The sequence below is a fragment of the Gekko japonicus genome, unplaced genomic scaffold (assembly GCF_001447785.1).
Source record: "Gekko japonicus isolate JY-2015 unplaced genomic scaffold, Gekko_japonicus_V1.1 scaffold2116, whole genome shotgun sequence".
NCBI classification, from domain to species: Eukaryota; Metazoa; Chordata; class Lepidosauria; order Squamata; family Gekkonidae; genus Gekko; species Gekko japonicus.
Window position 1 is genome coordinate 175,195 of NW_015160285.1, and position 22,212 is coordinate 197,406.

Here is a 22,212-nt window from a genome sequence, read left to right on the forward strand (position 1 = left end):
TGGCATGGACTATTCAGCAGATAGAATGAATGTGGGATGCCTTGGTAACCACATAGATGAGGTTGGAAACTACAATACCGTTTCTTAAGTGGAAAGTTCCCTTGTCTAAGCTTAACAGGCTGATCTTCAAAGAAAGTTTGTTCTCCACACACATACCATTATTCTTTTCACTATCAGCTGGCTTCATTTGGATAGGATGGTGCATCTGTGAACAAAAGAAAGTGATTAGGATAGATAAATGCTATCCACATACTCGACAGAACCAGAATTTTGCAGCCATTATCTTTTAAAATATTGGATTATAAACCAATGCAGAGGGGCAAGGAAAGACCAAGTTTGTGTTAGCAGAACCAAAAGATTCCACACATCCATCCCAGAAAAGCTGGCACCCAAAACAAATTGAAATGAGAACAGAAGAACTAGGGATATACAAGAGAGAGAATGCGCTTGTTGTCTTACCCCTGGGAGAATCTTCATGTTATGAAGGGCATTCTGTGCTTCTAGTGCAGCTTTACGGGTATAAAATGTAACAAAACAGCACCCTATAAAGCAAACACATCAATTGCAAACTGAGGGCTTAATTTTTTTTTAAAATCACAACATAAAAAGCTGCCTTCCTAATACTTGATAGCTGAAAGTTACTGCATGAAAGCTGTCCCTGACTTTTGAGACTTAAGGGAAACATTCCTACCAGAACATGTTTTCAATATATTTGAGCACCACTTTAGAGGGACTTACCAATTGAGTATTTTACTTTGACAGCCAGATAACTGTCAAAGAGACAAAACAGACAGTTGCAGAACTTGGACTAACCAGAAGCTGCCAGCCCCGTTTAAACCTGCAGAAAATAACTTATAATGCTAGAACTTATAATACACGTTTTAAAAGATAAGTTACTTTATCATGGATGTAAGTATTCAAGCATAATATTTAAACTTTTCATGAAGGTGGCTTCCTGTCAAGATTAACCTCATCTTGTCTGCAATTTGTACATCTAAGGCCCCGGTCACACGGGCTGGATATCGTGGTGGTGGTGGGGGGGAGGCGTGGCTAATTGCCCTGGAGGAATCTAACGCATGGCCGCCCGAGCACACGTCCCGGTTGAGGTCCCATGGTTAGGGGGGGAGATGCTGACCAAACGGGTATCCTGCAGCGCGGCAAAGATCGTGCCCGGAAAATGTAAGTATTCAAGCATAATATTTAAACTTTTCATGAAGGTGGCTTCCTGTCAAGATTAACCTCATCTTGTCTGCAATTTGTACATCTAAGGCCCCGGTCACACGGGCTGGATATCGCGGGGGGGAGGCGTGGCTAATTGCCCTGGAGGAATCTAACGCATGGCCGCCCGAGCACACGTCCCGGTTGAGGTCCCATGGTTAGGGGGGAGACGCCGACCAAACGGGTATCCTGCAGCGCGGCAAAGATCGTGCCCGGAAAATCCGCCTACCATCCATATCGTCAGCGCGGCAAATTCTACGTGTGACCGCAGCCTAACTGTGGCAGACTGAAGTGGCAAAACAAACTGTAGAGGCTTCAAGTAGACCACATTTTAAAATACTACTCTTTCTCACAAGGAGCTTGGGTTTTAAAAAAAAACCACATGAGAGAACGTCTCTACCTGAAGGTATACATAGTTTATTCTACCACCTCAGAGCTCTTAACACTTCATTCTGCTGCATCTACAGAGCAGGTGTTAACCTTCAGAACATTTAATTTAACCAATAAACACATTTCTGCAACTAAGAGTTCACACATTTTATTCTTAGCTTAAGAGACAAATTTAGCAATGTTAAGGGTAAGCTTTTTCCAATTATCATTCACCTAGCTGTCCGATCATAAACTAGACAGGATAAGAGGTCGAGAGCCTGCACACTCCCTAGCAGCTCCCAGCAGCTCTTTGGCAGCTCTGCCTCTCCTCCTTTGGGATTCAAAACTGAAGTAAGCTAATTGGGATAAAAGGCTTGGTACTCTTGCAGATGTTTTAATGGATTTTAAGCAGACAAAGGTTACTTTGTGTACATCTTATCTAACAGATAACAAAATGGTGGAACACTACGTAAGTCATCCCAGTAATAAGGGCTACTTCATGAATCGTGTTTCTAAGCGTACACTTAAAATGCAAAGAGTGAATTCAACAAAGACATGCTTCAAAATATTCATATTATGTAGGTACGTCAGCTTTGTCTGCAGCTCCCTGTTAACTGTATATTTGGTGGCAAACTCAAGCTTGCTCTGTATAGTGTGTGCTACAGACCTAAAAGTCACCATTGGTTTTCTTGATATTAGTCCACATAAGGTAACATGGAACTGATCATACAAATCACATTACATAGATCAAGGAAGCAAGAGCCAAAGTTCATATGTATGTAGACACTAACCCATATCAATTTCAATGTGAATAAGACACAATACGCACTGGAAACGACATTTTTAATTAAAAAGAGCTCTCACCTTTACTTTGAGGAGGGTTTTGGCTCCTGTCCCGCAGGACATTAATTTCATAGACGGCACCATACTGTTCAAATAGTTCCCGCAGATCCTTCTCAGACCAACTTCGTGGGACCTGACCCACAAACATCTTGATGGCATCAATGTCTGGTTGATCAGGGTGATCCAGTGTGCCATTCATTTTCTTTGAGCTGCACAGGGCAATGAGAAAAAGCTGATACATCTCCTCCTTAGCTGTGCCTTGATAAACCATCCTTCCTATTTACTAAAAGGATACTAAAATTTCAAATGTTATTACAAAAATTCTGCAAATATTCAGTGTAAATTGAAAGGAAGAAAGTTTAAATAGATTATAAACGAAAAAATCATGCACATTTCCAAGTTCTCCACACCAATTTACTGATTTCATTCTACCAGACGTTGCTATGTAGAACTACTGTTTAGCAAGTTCAGTTTGAGGTCTTAATTTCAATCCAAATAGTTGAACATATAATAACTGTCAAAGACACAAAATAGACCACTGTTGGCCACTGTTTTACCCTTTTGATAGTAGAAACAACCCTATATGGTCTCCCCACAGGCTGTATTTTTCTAGCCTTCAGCAAAAGCAGAAAGAACAAGGCTAGGATGAAGGAATGGGAGTACAACTTGTGTTAACTGTCCCTGTAACCTATACTTGCTAGCCTTTAATTTCTGTAATCGAGAAGTCAACACTGAAATAGAGTATCTGAAAGATTATCAGATGTATTTTATATGTAGTTGGCCACTTTAAGTTCCACTCAGGGAAGAGGGAGCGGGATAAAAATTTGATAAATAAATGAAATAAATAAATGTTGCTACAGCAAGGGAGTAACTCTGAAAACATCAATTTTAATCTAGAAAGAGAGGCTGAGATAATGTTAATAGCCTTCCCTGCACACTAGAACATGGTCTATTATGCTCAGAGGACATGCACTTCTTCTAATGTGAGACTACTTTTGTTTAATGTGTGGTTATTTTCAAGGCATGGTATACTCCTATAATCAGAAATTCCTAAATATGACTGAAAAGGAATTTTAAAGTAAACTTTAAAAATGCCTTTAGGCTCACCATTGCTGCTAAGTGGAAATCAGATTCAGGCTCTCCTTTAGATCTGTGGTATGACAAGCTTTGGATGCAATTTATTATGGGAAAAATAGCGAATGGCATAGCTAATCATGCCAATGAGGATTATCAAACATCACTTGTATGTATGTGGTTTCCAATAATTCAGTTTCTCTCAGAAAAAGAAGCGCTTCCCCCTTTTGTTAAGGATAAACACTGGCTCTGTATCTGAATGCATAGTTGTTACTAATGCTACCAACCTGTTAATATGCCAAGTGCCTTTTTAAACTAATGCTACTAACCTGTTTATGAGCTGATGTAAGCATGTTCATGTGCATAATAATGTATCCTCTGTTATTTAAATAATGTCAGTTGGCTGTATTGCTGTATCAGAACCAACGTTGTTCTTTTCATCATGTTATAGTTATGTTCTTCACTGTTCTATGTTGAAGATAAAAATTTATTAAAAAAAATATGCTAGGACTGCAAAAAAATGCCTTTAGGCAATAACAAACGTGAAACAGGTATGGTCAAACTAGATTATGAGCTGGGAATTCTATGGGCAGAGCTTTAAAGTGTTTTCCCTTCTAAACAGCACTTTTGTACAACCCACTTTTGATGGTATTGTGGATCGGAGAGGGAGGCTTATTTATTAAAATATTTACACCCCATCTTTCCCAATGGCTCAAGACCATTCACAAGACCCACTTTAGAACACACAGAAAATATAAAGCTCCAGATTACTCCGATTAAAAATTCTGCATGAAAAGAAAACCAGCACAACAGGGAGAAGGTTGGGCTAGAACTAGTTTCCTCCATTATACTTACTTATTTCTCACAGGGAAATGTTTTTAACATAGGTGAACATTAGAAACATGACATCCTTCACTTAAAGGGATCTATTCTACCTCCGAAGAACTCTAATGCCCCATTCTGCTATATGCATAGAGCTTCTTTCCTCCTGTGGTATGTTCCCCGTCCTAAAACAGTACAATGGAGTTGATATTTTACCCCACTGGGGCAATCACAGAGAATGCCTGCACAATTGTCCTAACAGAGCACACAGCTCCATAGGGATCCATCATATCAAGGAATTTTCACCCCCCCCATCATAGTTCTAAATAAAATAGGTCCCCCTCTCCACACAGCTATTTACAAAGACCTGATCACAGAAGTTCCAGTGCCTTATCTAGCTTGATCCTAGACTTTACTAACACAGGTTTTTGTTAGGCAGAAAAAATAATATAATTTATTTGTAAGTCAGTAAATTTCATGGACTTGTTTGTGACTCTGTCATAAACTGACACTGCTCCAAAGAAGCAGTCAGTGTGGCTGTTCTGGATTTAACTGAAAAGAAAAAGATGGCCTCCCCCAGCCTTTCACTGACTGAGAAAAGCAGCAAGACCATTCTTCTTAAAGATATGGATAACACTCAAAATTTGTACTGAAAATACAACAGGCATTAATTCCCTTTGCTGACAGACCCCCAACTCAGAGCCCATCTTCATTAGGCACTCTGAGAATTCCAGGCCTCTTAACTGAACCTATATGATCTCAGATCTCAAGCACACACAATTTTATAACTAAAGGTACAGAACAACAGAATTACTCCAAATAAAGGAATGTGGGAAAATCACAAATGGGTTATAAAAAACAAGTATATAAAACAGAACAGAATTTGATTTTAATTAAGTTTCATATATTTTCATAGATTTCATAGATTCATTGAGCTGGAAGGGACCACCAGGGTCATCTAGTCCAGCGCACTGCACAATGCAGGAAATTCACAACTATCACGCCCCCCTCCCGCCCCCCAGTGACCCCTGCTACATGCCCAGAAGATGGCAAAAGAACCCCCAGGATTCCTGGCCAAATTGGCCTGGAAAAAATTGCTTCCTGACCCCAAAGTGGTGATTGGCATTTTCATCTTTTTATATCATCACTTCAACTTAAAACATCAACATGAATTATGCTAAATTTAAAAAGATTTAATTAAAGCCACTTTGAAAATTATTATTAGTTATTTGAACCAATTTCCCTCACACTAGCCCTGGGAGGCTGCAGGGCTAAGGAGCCAGAAAAGTCAGCTACTAGATACCTTTAAGGTATTCTCCCTCCTTTCTTTGACCGAGTCACAAGCTACTGCTGTTTCTCCAAATGTGATTTGGCCATGGTGATCCATGTTCTGATCTCATCCAGAATAGATAATTGTAATGTGGGGTGATCTTTGAAAGCTCTAAGAAGCTTCATTTGGTCTGGAATGTAGCAGCCAGATTATTTTAGAGGGCTGGATACAGAAACTCTTTCTCCCCATATTCTGGGCTGGTTTTTACCTATAAGACCCTGAACTGTTAGGGCTGGGGTACTGGAAGAACCACCTCCTCATGTATTGTCCTCTTATCAAGCACTGCTCTCTTTGCCTCCACCTGCACACTTTTTTAGTGGTGGAACCCTGCCTTTGGAATGTATACCTACCTGAGGCTCGCCTGGAGCCTACCTTATCTCCCTTTAGGCGCCAGGCCAAAACTAAAGCATTCCATCTTTTTAAAGCTATTTAATGGTCTTCTCCTAGCCTAAAGACTGTTTTAACAATATCATTTTAGACTCCTTTGTGATCTGGCTCGTTTTTAATGGCATTTTTATTTACCTTATTGGTTTGATTTGTTTTATCTACTTGTTTTTATTGGCATGATTTGTTCTTATTATTGTACATTTATTGTCTTGGCTGATTCTGTCTGTAACGCATAAAATTTTTCTAAAAAGATAAATTTTCAGAGAAAAAAAGAAAGGCTACTTCAGCAGGTCTTTGAAGGCTTAGATGATTATTCTATCGCTGGCCCCTAGTATTTGGTTTATCAAGACGGCACTTTAACATCTCGTTTAAAAAACGTTTTTATGGTGTACTGCACTGACTTCTTCCCAAAGGGATGGTCTCTTACAATTTGAAGCTGAAAAATCAGCTAGGAGTAAATAACTTGCTTGGGGGACAGGGTCATGGTAACCTCCACCTGAGCTATATAGTAACTTCCGCCTGACCCCAGGTATTCTTATTTACTTACTTCATTTGTTCTCCACCTTTCTTCTCAATGTGGACCTGAAGTGGCTTTCAGTTTCTCCTTTCTTTCATTTTATTCTCACAATAACTCTATGAGGTAGGTTAGGCTAAGTGTGTGTGACTAGCCCAAGGTCACCCATAGCAACGATTCAAACTGTAGTCTCCCAGACTGTAGACCAACAATAACCACTACACTGGTTTTTCTACTGAAATTACAGAGGTTTACTTACACATACTTCCAGTGATACAGTCAACATATATTAACAGTGCTGCTGGAGCAGATTATTGATTCTGGAAAGGCATGAGAACTTTTGCTTTTCATAGCAGACAATGGGAATTAGCTGCACAAACCACTTTTGCTGAATTACAAATTTCATCAATGGGCTGGATCCTATGGAAAGTTCATGTCAGGAGTTGGCGGAGTGGATTTCTCATACCATCCCCTTTCTCCAGCAGCCCCTATGCCCTACACTAAAATAGCTGGAGAAAGCACTGAGGCAGTGCAAGACAGTTTGCTCAATTTCCATTCCTCACTGCCCCCTGCACCGCGCTGCATTTTGCTTATGATGGTCCCCCAAATTGAAATATTGGACTTGGGGGGTGCAAAGGGAAGAGGAGTGGAGAGATCCATTTCACCAACTCCTTCTGCAAACTTTTCCTGTAGGGCCCAATTCTTGTGTTCTGGATCACAATGGTGACTTGCAATGTTCCCTCTAAGCTGTGGAGTCTTGTGAGCAAAAATTCTCCTTTGTGAGCTACTGGCATGAAAGTTGTGAGCAAGAGATTTGGCTACTGCATCAATGAGTGTGCTCTGGAGCCATCCTTCCTGAGCAAAGACAAAAAATGTGTGAGCCGGAGGCTAAAAAACTGTGAGCTAGCTCACACTAACTCAGCTTAAGGATCACAATGGTGACTTGTCTGTTTCAAGAAACCTTGGAGGGCAGGTAGGAATGTATGCTTCAGTCATTATTACACACCTTTCAATAGTTTCACATATTTATCAGAAAACAGTTTATTTCTATGACTCTAATACCTTAACTAAATAAAACATGTGTATGTGAAAGTGGCTGCATAGCTGCTGTATGTATTCAGTTCTATTTAAATTCTATCGGAAATGTTTATTCTAAAAATGTACTGGTTAAAATGCACAGACATATACATTAACAGCTTTCTCCTGGATTGCAGAAATGGGGTAGATTTAGAGCAGAATCTGTACTATAAATTAATGTTTTAATGACAGCCAACAGAGTGTATCTCTTTTAGAGAATAAAAAATATATACAGTAATTAATTAATATTATTAGAATCAGGACATACTGCTTTAAGTCAGTTCAATGTAGAATACAATTTAACACCTGATAGAAAATTTAGTCTACTGTGCCTTATGAAGTATATTGTGCCAAGTATATCAACTAAGGGTCTTTTCGAAGCATCATTTTCAAGAACCTGGATCTCCTTTTTTGTTACTGCTTTCCCCCCTTTCAATTAAAGAACATTAAATAAAACATCCCCACAAACCATGATGAAAAGAACAAATTCAAGTCAGTCAGCATGCCTGTAAATAAGCTATGAAACCAAAGTACTTACATAGGGCTGGCATTCAAAGAGCAGTGATCCACCATCATTTCTGGGAGGAAATCCAATTTAAAAGCAGCCATTGCTGACCACAAACCACTATTGGTAGACCACTGTTTTGTCAAATCAACCAAACACTGCTAATGAATTTCTGCAGGTCTTAACACACTGAACCACACACACACAGAACACACTCAAGCCACAAGTATACAAGCCGGGGGAGACCAGCAGTAGACACCACAAAAACAAGCTGGACTGGGAAAGTAAGATGGGGACCAGGATTAAAAAGGGGATGTGACCATGTGAAGAGAGAGACTGCTCAGTACACAATGAAAATGCTGATGCACTGGGCTTGTTTTGTGCAATTTTCCCTAACGAAGCAGTACTGAGTGCACTGTCAGATAAACAGAGTGTCAGATCCATGAAGATAGCTGTGTGCAACAGAGCAGAAGGAACACAAACTAGCTTCAGACTCTCAACCAAGTTCTCTACCCAAAAATTGCCAACATGAGACACTGAATACTACTATAGAGAGAAATCTTTTAAACCAGGAGATTGTTTACCAAGCTCTTGATTTGAGGGAAGCTGTTTTGTGCTATAGGGTGCTCTAGTTTTGTCAAAACACACAACATAAGAGGCAGTCTAATTTCAAACTTAGGAACGAAAGAGAAGGTGGACCTCCTGGTGGCACCTGGGTTTTGGCTTGATCCAACATTAGCTTCTCTTATGTTCTTATGCCATGTTGGATCAGGCCAATGGCCCATCCAGTCCAACACTCTTGTGTCACACAATGGCCAAAACCCAGGTGCTATCAGGAAGTCCACCAGTGGGGCCAGAACTCCAGAAGTCCTCCCACTGTTGTCCACAAGCACCAAGAATACAGAGCATCACTGCCCCAGACAAAGTGTTCCATCTATACATTGTGGCTAATAGCCACTGATGGACCTCTGGCTCCATCTGTTTATCCAATCCCCTCTTGAAGCTGTCTTTACCCATAGCTGCTATCACTCCCTGTGGCAGTAAATTCCATATGTTAATTACTTTTTGGGTGAAGAAATACTTCCTTTGATCTGTTCTATGCCTACTACTCATTAATTTCATTGAGTGCCCACGAGTTCTTGTATTGTAAGAAAGAGAGAAAAGTACTTCTTTACCTTCTCTATCCCATGCATAATCTTGTGAACCTCTATCATGTTACCCCTCAACTGTTGTTTCTCCATGCTAAAGAGCCTGAACCTCATTAAGCTTTCTTCATAAGGAAGGAGTTCCATCTCCTTAATCATTTTAGTTGCCCTTTTCTGCACTTTTCCCAATGCTGTAATATCTTTTTTGAGGTGCGGTGACCAGAACTGTACACAGTATTCCAAATGAGGCTGCACCATAGATTTAAAAAGGGGCATTATGATAGTGGCTCATTTGTTTGGTGTAGTGGTTAAGTGCAAGGACTTTAATCTGGGAGAATCTGGATTGATTCCCCACTCCTCCACTTGCAGCTGCTGGATGACCTTGGGCAAGCCATAGTTCTGTCAGAGCTGTTCTCTCAAGGACAGTTCTGGAAAGAGCTCTCTCAGTCCCACCTACCTCACAGGGTGTCTGTTGTGGGGAGGGGAAGGGAAAGGAGTTTGTAAGCCGCTCTGAGACTGTGAGTGAAGGGCGGGGCATAAAACCAATCTCTTCTTCTTCTTCCTAATAAACCCCAGCATAGCATTTGCCTTTTTTATTGCAGCTGCATACTGAGTCAACATTTTCAGGGATCTATCTACCACAACTCCAAGACCTCTCTTTTGGTCAGTTACTGCCAGTTCAGACCCCATCAACATATAGCTATAGTTAGGATTTTTTACTCCAGTGTGCATTACTTTGCACTTGCCTATGTTGAACCTCATTAGCCATTTTGACACCTACTCGCCCAGCCTTGACAGATCCCTCTGGAGCACCTCACAGTCCTCCCTGGTTCTCACTGCCCTGAACAACTTCGTGTCATCTGCACATTTAACCACTTCACTGCTTACTCCCAACTCCAAATCATTAATGAACTTCTTCAGGTGGCCAATCATTTTTTCATATCAAACCCAAGCTCAACAGCACCCAGGAACAATTCAAAATCACACCTATCCAACACACTGATCCCTATTTAATTCACATTCATTTGTCTTCCTGCTAGCCTCTCCTGCCATATTCACTCCCTATTCTGAGTAGTCCCTTCTTCCACACAAGCACTTATACAAGACAGTTATTTTAACAATTCAAGCCCTAGCTTGAAATGTTATTTAAAATGTTTCTACCTTGCCTTTCTAAGAGCCCAAGGTGAAATATAGTTCCATAAACAGTCTGAGCTGCCAAAGACATATTAACTTGTCAAGGCACCCAAACAACTCAGCAGGGTGGCCACCAGTATGATGTGTTGTGTATACAGTATCAAGAATGAGTTAAGAAGGAAAAGGGGATTGATTCCATGAATGGAGTGAGTTCTGAAAAGGGATTCTGCCCCCTTGCACAATTTCCTACACCTCCCAAAGGTCCTACTAATGGCACTGAGGGCTCCTCCAGAATAATACACAACACAGCAGGAGAAAGGGGTGCAGCAAAGGGAAGAATCAGCAGAAATTAGTCCCTCATTCATATGAGCTTTTGTGGCTTGTGGAGCTTGCACTGTTCAGGCAAAAATGTATGGTATTAATTTCTACCAGTTTCCTATTCATGCTGAATCCTCCCACACACCATGCTGCACCGCATTTTATTCTGAAGACCTCCAGACTTCATTAGCAAAGTGGGGGGGGGGAGGCAGGCACAAGGAGCTGCAGAAGTAAGGAAGTAGTGGTAAAAATATCTCCTATGTGTGTATTCTGTTTTGAAAAGGCTTAGATCCAAGTGAATGTGCTCATGTGATCATTTCCTTTCTAGGACAATCAGCACTCACCTGCCATTAATATGGCAAATACTGAGGTACTCAAAGTTTGTCAGCTCTGTGTAGAAAATGGGAGTAAGTTTTGAAATAAGATAAACTCCTTTATATATTTTTCTGAAACAATAATGTACTTTGATAGATTACGCAAAGAGGGTCAGTTTATTCTCATACAAGTTCTAAAGAGATTTACAGACTCCAGAAACGAAAATTCTGTTCACTGCAGGTTTGCCACTAAAATTTTATTCTCCATTTCCCTGACCGATTTTCATCAATTTCCCTGTTCACCATTCAAAAATAGCTCCAAATTAAAAAATGCATAGGTTACATCACATTAAATAAAGATTTTATTAAATGGTTTAAAATTATACAAGTACTGAAATGCAAAAAAAATTTTCAGGATAAAAGCTTCAGTATGAACTTCTTTAAACATTGATTGTTAACTGAACACCTATGTTTTGAAACAGCACTAAAAATTACACAAAGATTGAACTTCAATACATGTAATCTCTAAACATGAACAACTGACAGAGTATTTTGTTCTTGTTTCAAAACTACACTAAAAAGTATATAAAATAAACTTCAATGAATATTCTTAAAATGGCTTAACTGAAGCAACAATATGAAACTTAGTTCTGAAACTGCAATTAGAATATAAATACTCCTTTAAAAAAAATTAGATACTGATACCAAGCGATAAATAGGTACCACTTCAATGGGAAGGTAACAGCGTTCCGTGCGCCTTGGTGTTTAGTCATGCCGGCCACATGACCACGGAAATGTCTTCGGACAGCGCTGGCTCTTCGGCTTTGAAACGGAGATGAGCACCGCAACCCTAGAGTCGGATTCGACTGGCTTTCGATCAAGGGAACCTTTGCCTTTAACACTTCTACAATTTTCTACAGCCCCCCCCCCTCTCTTAACTGTTTCTAATCAATTGTTTCTCCTTTCATTTTGGCTTTTCCCCCAGCCTTTTTGAAAGCATTTTCAAGGTGTTTAATTTCTTCTTCAAGGTTCTTCTTTTCCCAGAGTTTCTTCTTGTTGCTGATGGCATTTAAACTCGAAGTACTCAGTGTGCTGTGTGAGAGCATGCCTGAAAGACTGCAACATACTCCTATCAATTACAATAGATTCAAGTCCTCGAGAACTCAGGACATCATAAACCCAGTGTTGACAAACAACAGTTTCTTCATGCAAATTCTCTACTAACATTGACTTATTAACTGAAAATCCACTTTCAACTGAAGCATTATCATGAGAGCATCTTGTTGGCCATCTAAATACCACTGTAAAATGTGTCCAATCCAACTTCATCATTTTTTTTATAAGGGAGGTGACAGCCCCGGGAAAAACTGAAAAAATTCAGGAAATGAACAACTTCCCCTCCCCTTTAAAAAAATATGGAAATTTTGGGTAGTATTGAAAAAAACTTCTATGAAATCTTTTCTCTTTTAGAATGAGTGAATGCTTTTGAAGACAAGGTGGATATGCTGTACACATACACGTTCATATACAGAATGAATTTCTGCACCTAGGAGGTTACTTGATCTTCATGAGGGCAGCATGTAGGGATTTCATTGCTTCTGTGGCCCTTTTGACCGGACTCTTTTCTTGTGGTTGACCTTTTCACCTCTCCTTCAAAGTGCTCTGACACATATACACACAGAGTTGCTGTAAGCAGCTTATTGCCTACCTTGCTGGAGGGAAAAGAGATCAGATGAAAGTGGGACAGAAACTCCACCAAAGCCTCAGAGGAAAACTCTTAAAGTGGATTGAGAACTGAGCTGTCTCTAACCAGTAGCCAAAGAAAGAAGACAGCATCTAGCTAGAACTACATCTACCTGTGCAGATACTATTTAATTCCTACTTATTCTATTGTTCAGATAGCAAAAATTAAGGTATATGGGTTAAAGTAGCACAGGGTGCATTGGCTTGTGGTTTTCCCTTAAGTACTGGGTATATTTTCAATTTTGCTTATAGTAAACAAAGGCATTATATTTAAATTCCATAAATATTTCAAATATTGCAATTTTATATGCTAAGTTATACATGATGCATTTTATGTTGTTAAAGTAGTAAAATTAATTTAGGTTTGATATGACAGCAAGTATTGTGTGTCTTTCAATTTTCCCCAAAATTTCTGGTTTTCCCCCGGAATCCTCCCCCACCCGCCTTCATAATTTTCTAAAATTTGACATCTCTCTGTTTTACCACATACGCATGCAACTGAGCCTGGAATTCACTGTGGGCACCTGTGGTTAAAGCATTATACTGTTGCTCTGATTTTTCAGCAGTTGTATAATTGATTCAATTTATTATTCTGGTGATCCCAACATTTAGTTTGTGTATAATGAAAGCAGGAACTAATGCTGATAAGCCACGAGCCATCTTCAACTTCAAAGGACATCTCCTGACCAACTTTTCAGTAACTGCTACTACCAGGTTTCAACATTCCCGGTAAAATTCAGCCACTTGGCATTGACTTGGAATTCACTGCCATAGGAGGTGGTGGTGGCTACAAGTATGGATGGCTTCAAGAGGGAATTAGATAAACATATGGAGCAGAGGTCCATCAATGGCTATTAGCCACAAAGTAGAGATAGGAACTCACAGGCTGGGGCAGGTGATGCACTGTATTCTTGGTGCTGGGGGGGGGCAACAGTGGGAGGGCTTCTAGTGTCCTGGCCACACTGCTGGACCTCCTGATGGCACCTGGTATTTTAGGCCACTGTGTGACAGAGTGTTGGACTGGATGGGCCATTGGCCTGATCCAACATTGGCTTCTCTTATGTTCTTATGTCACTTAATTTAGTTCCTTTTAAGAGATTCTTTGCTGTCAAAGCAAGTTCTCAGACAATTTCATGTCAATTGTTAACTGTGAATGTGATGACAATTTCTGCAGCTTTTGTGATTTTATGCAACAAGTCATTAGCTTCCTGATTAGCTCACGAAGCTCTTCATACAAAAAAGGTGCCAACCGTTTTGACTTTGAAACCTTTGTAGAAATGGCTTGTAATCCCAGCAATAGTTTTCATGAAACCATTTTACACTTCATGAGTGGATCTTGCACTGCAGATTTTATGGAACTTTCAGGTTTATTGTTAGGGAGCTTTGCATCTTCTACAAACTTCCTGACATTGTCAAAAACAGTGCAGCCCTATCAAGCCACGTAACACCCTTCAACCACCTAATGGAGCAAAGCTTCAAGGGAAACTGTGTGTTTCCTGTCATAGCAGTGTATGATGCTCACCTAGCTGGGGAATCTTTGAACAGATAATATATGTTGCACAAGACTGAATTCAGATCCCATTTCACTGTGTCAATCCTGTTTTAAAAGACCCACACACAACATGAAGGCTACATGTTCCAAGGTCAGTGAATTTGTATTCGCCTTCTTTCCAGTCAGGGTTAGTTTTCATTTCTCCTTTCAATTCTTGTTCAGGAAAAGGTGATTTACATTTGGCCCATCCAAAGAAACCTGTAATAATTTAGCAAATGGTAAAGATAACATGCCTTCTTGAAACTTCTGAAGAAGGTCTTCAGTAGTGGAGTTAGAAGAAAAACATTGATCAGATACTACGTGGAAACTTTTTGGTGGAATTCATTAAAAAAAATGAACCACTTCATCCATCTGACCCCCTTCCACTATATTGGTAGACCTGGCCTCCAGAGTACAGCTCTACCCACCCCTTTCCACTATATTAGTAAACCTGGCCTCTGGAGAATAGGTCTACCATCCCCAGCCCACTATCCCCAGCCTCAGATCGTTGCCCTGCGCTGAGCTTTAGAAAGCATTTGCGGGGGTGGGGGGTGGGATGGGGGAACAGGACTCTTGCAGTCTACTTTGGGTTTCTTTAGTGAAATATGACAACCAGCATTACAGGTCAAATATAACAGAGATGGAACAATCACTGCCAGAACCTTGCCTAGCCTAACAAACAGGAAGTTGCTTAAAAGTTTTCAATCTGCCTAAACTACTTATTTATTCAAATATTTATATTCCACTTTCGCCTGTGTTTAGTTTTAGTTTAGTTTATTATTGTGGTCTTGAGACCAATGTACAGAGTAAGCATAAAACAATCATAATATACAAAATACAAAAAAATAGAAATCTGAATTCTTTTCCCTGTGACTCAAGAAAGCTTACAAACCATACTGAAAAGCATAATAATGGTGTGCAAAAAAAATATCGATTTCTTCCGGCTCCATTACAGCCTATGGGGACCATTACAGTCAATGATCCCTATCTCTCCTTATATATAATTGAGTAGTGGGTGCCAAAGTTCTAAAATGCACTCCTTTAGTGTATGGACGCTTGAACTGTCAGTCAGAAGACGCTGGCTGGGTTGACTGGCTGCTTTGTGCAGTCCCGCCCAGTGTTTCAAGGTCTTTTGCATATGGAAGCTGATTGGACTTCACTGCATTCCACACCTCAAACTCACCCCCCTCCCCGCAAGGCAGTTGGAATGTCAGTTGCATATGGAACCTTCAAGGTCTTTTGCATATGGAAGCTGATTGGACTTCACTGCATTCCACACCTCAAACTCACCCCCCTCCCCGCAAGGCAGTTGGAATGTCAGTTGCATATGGAACCTTCAAGGTCTTTTGCATATGGAAGCTGATTGGACTTCACTGCATTCCACACCTCAAACTCACCCCCCTCCCCGCAAGGCAGTTGGAATGTCAGTTGCATATGGAACCTTCAAGGTCTTTTGCATATGGAAGCTGATTGGACTTCACTGCATCAGTTCACTTGTAGGCTTGCGCTGCCAGCTAAATTCCATGTGTTGCCAGCTAAAATGTTGTGTGCCAGTACCCTCTAGCGCAGTCTCGAGGGAACTTTGCTTGTTACCACTTGCCAGACAAGGAACTACAGTTTCTAAAACTAGTCAACAAGTCCACTGAACTCCTCTTCTCTCTCCTTGAAATGCAGTATTTGCCAGATGCAGCATTGCTTTTGCTGACACTCCTCACTGCTGGTGAATGACTTGGCATGTTTTCTCCAAAGCTCAAAGGCATAAAAAATAAAGCTATCCAGAGATATTAGCCGCCACTGATGAATGTGCCCTGGAATATCTTCTGGCTTGAAACTTAGAACATCTTCTGGCCTGAGACCTTGCTGGATGCTACTCCTATCATTGGGTGTGATTTGGATGATTGCCATCATCTGTTGGTTTTTATCTGTAACTGTTGCTGTTTTAACCAGTTTTGTATTTTTAACTGTTTTATCTCTGTATTGTTTATGTTATTTTAACCCTGTTAGCCGCCTTGAGCCAGCGTGTCTGGCAAGGCGGGATATAAATAGAATGAATGAATAAATAAATAAATAATAGCTAAATAGCATATCCATATTTGGAAGCAGCATAGCAGTGAACATACAACAAAGTTCAGGCAGACTATTACTTGTGGGAAGATCACAAGCAGAGTATGAAGGTATATGGCTGTTGAAAACAGAATGCTGGACTAGATGATGATCTAGCAGGGCAGTGTTCTTGTGCTTAGAGAAAATGAGGCTTGGAGACAGAAAATCCATACATCCTACTCTTTTGCACATCAAGACTCCCCTTCCTTTCAAGGAAAAGTCCCCAGAACTTTTCCCAGAAAAGTTCTTCCTCTTCACATACTGCCAAATCAAGGAATCAGTTAGCTCAACTGGATGTCTTTCTGACCACAGAAAGTAACACTGTGACTAAAAAGGGCTCAAAAACACAGTTATTGGGAAAGGAAGCCAGGAGAACCATACCCTAATCTCATCAATTTTTAACCATGGGCCCCCAAAAAGAAATAATGTACCTCCATCACCTTCAAATATGTGGTAGAGTACATTATCAAAACAAAGCCTACCATATTCTTACAGTGCAATATAGACATTTAGAGCAAATACAACCAGATTTTTGTTGTTGAGTGAGCCAAGATTGGGGTTTGCTTTTTCCCATCACAGATGGCATCACAACTTTCAGCTGCACTGTGAGAACTTAGTTATCACTGGGTCATATACAAAATGCTTAGGAATAACTAAAATGTAAAGTACCAGCATAACCTGCACAATTCCCAAGCAATATAATAGGATACAAATGAGGTATGAGAAAATGCTATGAAATTGTGGGTGCAAAAGTACAGTTGGTAGATTCTTGGTTTTTCCAATATTCATAACACCATGGAATCATGTTAGCTTCCTTATTTTAGATATTTTGAACATTTCTATTATTGGTTGAAGTCCTTCTGCAACTGAGAAGTAAATACATGCTACCGTAAAGCTTGCAAGTTAGACTGCACAAAACTACTTCACAGACTGCAATCACAGGCCTCCTGGAGGGAGACATATTATCAACAATCAGCTGCATAACACACAATTATGTGTATACAAGGACACGCCTACATGGAACAGTAAGCAAGCCCGTAGCCAGGATTTTTTTTGTTTGGGGCATTTAATTTTTTTAAGGGGACAGTTAAATTAATCTGAATGCCTGACTTTAAAGGGGGAGACTCCGAGCCTGTTTCTAGCCCTTCCTTTCAAGGGACAGGGACAGGGGCAGCAAGCACATCAGTTCCTAGGAAAAAAACAGCTCAGAGGGCATTTAATTGCCTTCAGAAGACATTTAAATGCCTTTTGAGTTCCACACAGCAAGAAACCTTAGAAGGGCACTCAAGAGTGGCACCTTCAATACATCTCCAACAATCCCCCTTTCTGCCAACCCAGTCCTGCTGTAGACCATCTAAGTCTTTCAAAAGCATTCCCATGAGCCTTTGGGAAACATATACTAACAGATACCAATGCTTGAAGGCTCATGATACTGTTGTGGCTGCCTGACAATGGCCACTGAGGACATTCATTTCTTAGAGCTAAAGGCACTGCTTCTATTACTTGGTTTTTTTAAAAAACACATAATACATGTATGTGTGTGTGTTTGTTTTTTAAAAGATTTTTTTCCTGCAAACTTGGAACTTTTTTTTAATTTGTAGAAAGGTATCTTGTCTGTTCATGGCTCTAGTCTCTGGATGCAAGTATCCACAAATGTGGCCCTGTTGAGAATTAGATATACTGATGTGGTATGGCCAGATAATGGTAACAATGGAAGTACGGTACCTATGAATACTTCAGTCAAATTTGCCTCCAGATCTTATTTCCTTCACCTTACTAAGTATGCAAATCTGGAATACACTTAAGCCCTCTTCTCTTTCTCTGTCCCACACAGCGGTATAGATGCAGCTTTCCAGCAGCACAACCTCATAGTGCTCGGAATAACTGCTTGTTTCTTTCCTACCCTGGGAGGAAGAATGCAAACTAGGTGCGAAAGAGTCCTGCTACAGCTCTTCCAAATGTGGCTAAAATACTCACACTTCTGCTCCCAGCTGACTTGGGATCACACCACAGAGCAGAATGAAAACATTTCCCTGTGGATGTTTGTGGCTGAAGAGAGCCTTTGACACATCTAAAAGATGATTTGAAAGCTTATTTCAAACTAATAGGACACACTCAAACAAAAGAGTTAGCACTTCAATAACAAAAAGCTGTAAGCACCATGAACTGTAGAAAAATATTACTACTATCTTCCTCGGTACTCGAGACTTAAAAAAACCCCAAAACAGCTATCACTGTTGAAGGTCCAAAACATGTTTAGAGAAAGCAATGAACATTCTAGTTCTCTCTTTAGACAGGACATTCCTCAAAATTAATTTGTGTCTTATGTCACCATATCACAAAGACTCTACTCAAGTTACAAATTACTTCAAAATAACACGATAATATATTGCCAATGACACCTTATTACAAAGTATACTGACTTCTCACTGAGAACATTCACCAAAGAAAATACCTTGCTAGTGGAGCTTGTTTGTTTAATCATATCCAGGAATCCATAAATTTGATCACCACTGAAAACTGTCCCTGCCTGCTCTGAAAACCTCCCCTAGAAGAGATGTCCAGTTAGAGATGTATAATTTCTGGAAATGTTGGGAAAAATTGAAACATATGTAATACTTAAGTTTCCTATAAAACCCAAACTTATTTTGATGCTTTAACAAGATAAAATGTCATAACTTAGTTGGCATATGTACTAATTGGGATTTTTATGGAATTTAAAAGTATAAGTGCCCAAGTTTTCTAAAGTGGAACTGCAAGTATACCCAATACTCGAGAGAGAGTTGTGAACTGCTGTGCTCTATGTTAACATTGGCATATCTTATTTTTTGCCATCTGAGAGGTAAGAAAAAAGGAAAAACAAATTTTGTGATAAAGAAAAGAAGGTGTATTACCTGAATAGAACAGTCACAATATGTGAGACTACCAGCATATTTAAATATCAAACGTTATAATACTGAAAACACCACACATTGTTCATGGGGTTTTTTTGGTCAGTGCTCCCGGAAATGCCCTAACTTTTCCACTGAAGAAAAAAAAAGGAACCCCCCCCCCCTTCTTGGGACGTTGGAACTTACCTAAAGGTTTATTCTCTTCAGTGGGACGAAGCCATCCAAGCTGGTTAGGTCATGCCTCATGCCTCTACTCACTCAGGTAGGGCTATGCAGTTGTGTCCAAGCCCTGCTACATCTATTCTCCACATGTGTCTTTCTGACTCCCCTTGTTGTGATCATATTGTTTGGCACTCTTTTTCTCTCTTCCTTTTTCTTCTTCCTTTTTTTGGGGGTGGGTGGAAAGTGGATGACTTCACCCCACTGAAGAGAAGAAACCTTCAGGTAAGTTCCAATGTTTCATTCTCCTTCAGTGGGGGGAAGTCATACAAGATGGTTAGGTCTACCCAAGCTATACTTCTGGGTGGGATCCTTTCCAATGGTCTATGGTTCTACCACCTGCTGCAAGTCCCTTCTGCCGAAGGATGCTTCTGCTGAGGTTGTCTGGTCAATCCTATAGTGCTTAACGAAGGTTGAGAAGAATGCCCAAGTGGCAACTCTGCGAATCTCCATAACCGAAGCCCTTGTGGAGAATGCTGCTGTGGTTGCTGTGGCTCTAGTTGAGTGTGCAAGTGATCTTGCTGGGCTGCGTCAAGCCCTGTGCTTTGTACGCTTTGAATATGTATTGCTTCACCCAGAAGGTGATGGTTGATTCTGTTACCCTCTTGACCAGATTTTGGTTGTTGTGTAAACGAACAAAGAGTCTGAGAGTCTGAAAGCAGCTGTTCAGTCCAGGTAAATGCACAGAGTCCTGTGCACATCTAGCTCATGCTAGGTTTTTTTCTTTTGGGTGCTTCGGCTTGGGGCAGAAGGACAGCAGAATTAGTGGCTAATTGAGGTGAAAGGCTGAGTTAACTTTGGGGATGAAGGAGGCATCTGTTTTTAGTTCCACTGAGTCTTTCTGGAAGATGCATAGCTCCTTTCTAGATGATAAAGCTGCCATTTCTGACACTCTCCTGGCGGACGTAACCGTACCAGGAGGGAGACCTTCCAAGATAGGAACTTGCGTTCAACAGATTTTAACAGTTCAAAGGGCAGTTTTGTGACTGCTTGCAGGACCGTTGGAAGGTTTCAATTGGGGAATCTATGTCTGATAGGTGGGGCGAAGTGTCTTGTTCCCATTAAGAAACGTTTCATGTGTTTATTCACAGATAGGTTCTTGAGCCTCCGATGCCCTAGGATGGAACTGAGAGCTCCGGCCTACCATCATAGAGGAAGGGCACAATGTCTTTGTAGGAAGGAAGTAGTGCGTCCGGCTACTTGCTCACCTTCTGAACTTAAGCCATATGTGGTTATATATGTGCCTTGTCATCAACCATCTTGATCGAAGCATAACACCCACTATTTCTCTAGAGAAGCCCTGAGCTTCTAAGTCTGCCCTTTCAATTTCTAGGCTGTCAGCTGCAGCCAAGCTTCAGGGTGGTGCAACTGACATCTGCACTAGGTTTGACAACCACCGGCACCATAGTCAGTGGGGTGCCATGTATATTACCTCCACCTCCTCCCTCCTGATCCTGTTGAATACCCTGCTGGTGAGGGGCGGGGGGGGGGAGGTGTACAGCAGGAACGTGGGCCAGGGTAAGACAGCGCATCCTCGCCCTCTGTTCTGGGATTGTGGAATCTTGACAAGAACCTCCTTACTTAACATTTGCTTGGCAATACTAGCAGCTCCATCACTGGGTTCCCAAACCTGTGTGTGATCTGAAGGAACACCTCTTGGTTCAGGCTCCACTTCCCTGGATCCAAGTCCTTCCTGCTTAGCCAGTCTGCTTCCAGGCTGGCGAAGCCTTTGAGGTGCTCCGCCTTTAGACCAGTGAGGTTCCTTTCCACCTATGCTAAAAGGTAGTTAGCTTCCAGGAACACAGACTTTGGCCTGGTGCTTCCCTGGCGATTGAAGCAGGCCTTTGTTGCAGACTAACACATGCTGGCCCTGCAGATGCTGTTGGAAGGCTGCAAGGGCTAACCTGACTGTGTGAAGTTCCAGCCAGTTGATGCTGTGCAATTCTTCTGAGCTGTCCCATCTTCCCTCGGTCACCATACCCATGCAATGGGCTCCCCAACCTCTCTTGCTTGCGTCCATGGTTATGACGATTTGAGGTGGTTGAGTAAAGCTGATCCCCTTGGTGTGCCTTATCTTGTGCACCATCTACCACTTCAGTTCCTTCTTTAGATTGTCTGAAATCTTGATCTGCTTGTGCTTGTGTCTCACTATGTTCTTTTGAAAGTGAAACTGTCTCCACTACAGGGCTCTGGAGTGGAACTGTGCCCATGGGATTAAGTCTATGGTTGTAATTATGAGACCCTGCCCCGCTGAGAGCTGCATGAGATCTGCGGAGCTGCTGCTCCTGATATCCACCACCACGGATTTGATTTTTTGCTGCTTCTCCACTGGGAGGAAGACCTTGACTAGTCAAGTGTGGATTCTGGCTCCCAGGTGTACTAGGTTCCTTGAGGGGTACACATCTGGTTTTTTTGGGTGTTGATGAGAAAACCATGCTCTTGCAGGACTTCCACGGTCTTCTCTGTGAATCTCAAAGACATTGCCACATCCTTTGCCCTTATAAGGAAGTCATACAACTAGGGGTACACATGGATCTCCTTCTGTTAAAGTTTTGCCACCAAGGTCACCAGAACACTGGTGAACACCCTTGGGGCCAAGGAGAGGCCAAAGGGCAAGGCTCTAATTAGAAACGGCACCTGGTGGTAGAAACAGAGGAATTGTCTGGAATCTGGAT

At 41.1% G+C, this 22,212-nt stretch overlaps 1 protein-coding gene across 10 annotated transcripts in view; it reads right to left on the bottom strand.

The window, feature by feature from the left end:
• CELF1 (CUGBP, Elav-like family member 1) overlaps positions 1-22,212 on the bottom strand; it is a 67,579-nt gene that overhangs the window by 33,969 nt on the left and 11,398 nt on the right. For 9 of the 10 annotated variants that reach the window (XM_015415748.1, XM_015415742.1, XM_015415723.1 and 6 more), the window contains exons 2-4: positions 2,452-2,639; positions 460-542; positions 157-205 (exon numbers count right to left, since the gene is read on the bottom strand). In XM_015415748.1, the coding sequence (XP_015271234.1) occupies positions 157-205; positions 460-542; positions 2,452-2,629 (310 nt within the window). In that variant the 5' untranslated portion in view covers positions 2,630-2,639. Of the gene's footprint in view, positions 1-156; positions 206-459; positions 543-2,451; positions 2,640-3,833; positions 3,878-22,212 lie in introns of those variants that run through there. The other variant, XM_015415693.1, reaches the window with a different exon arrangement.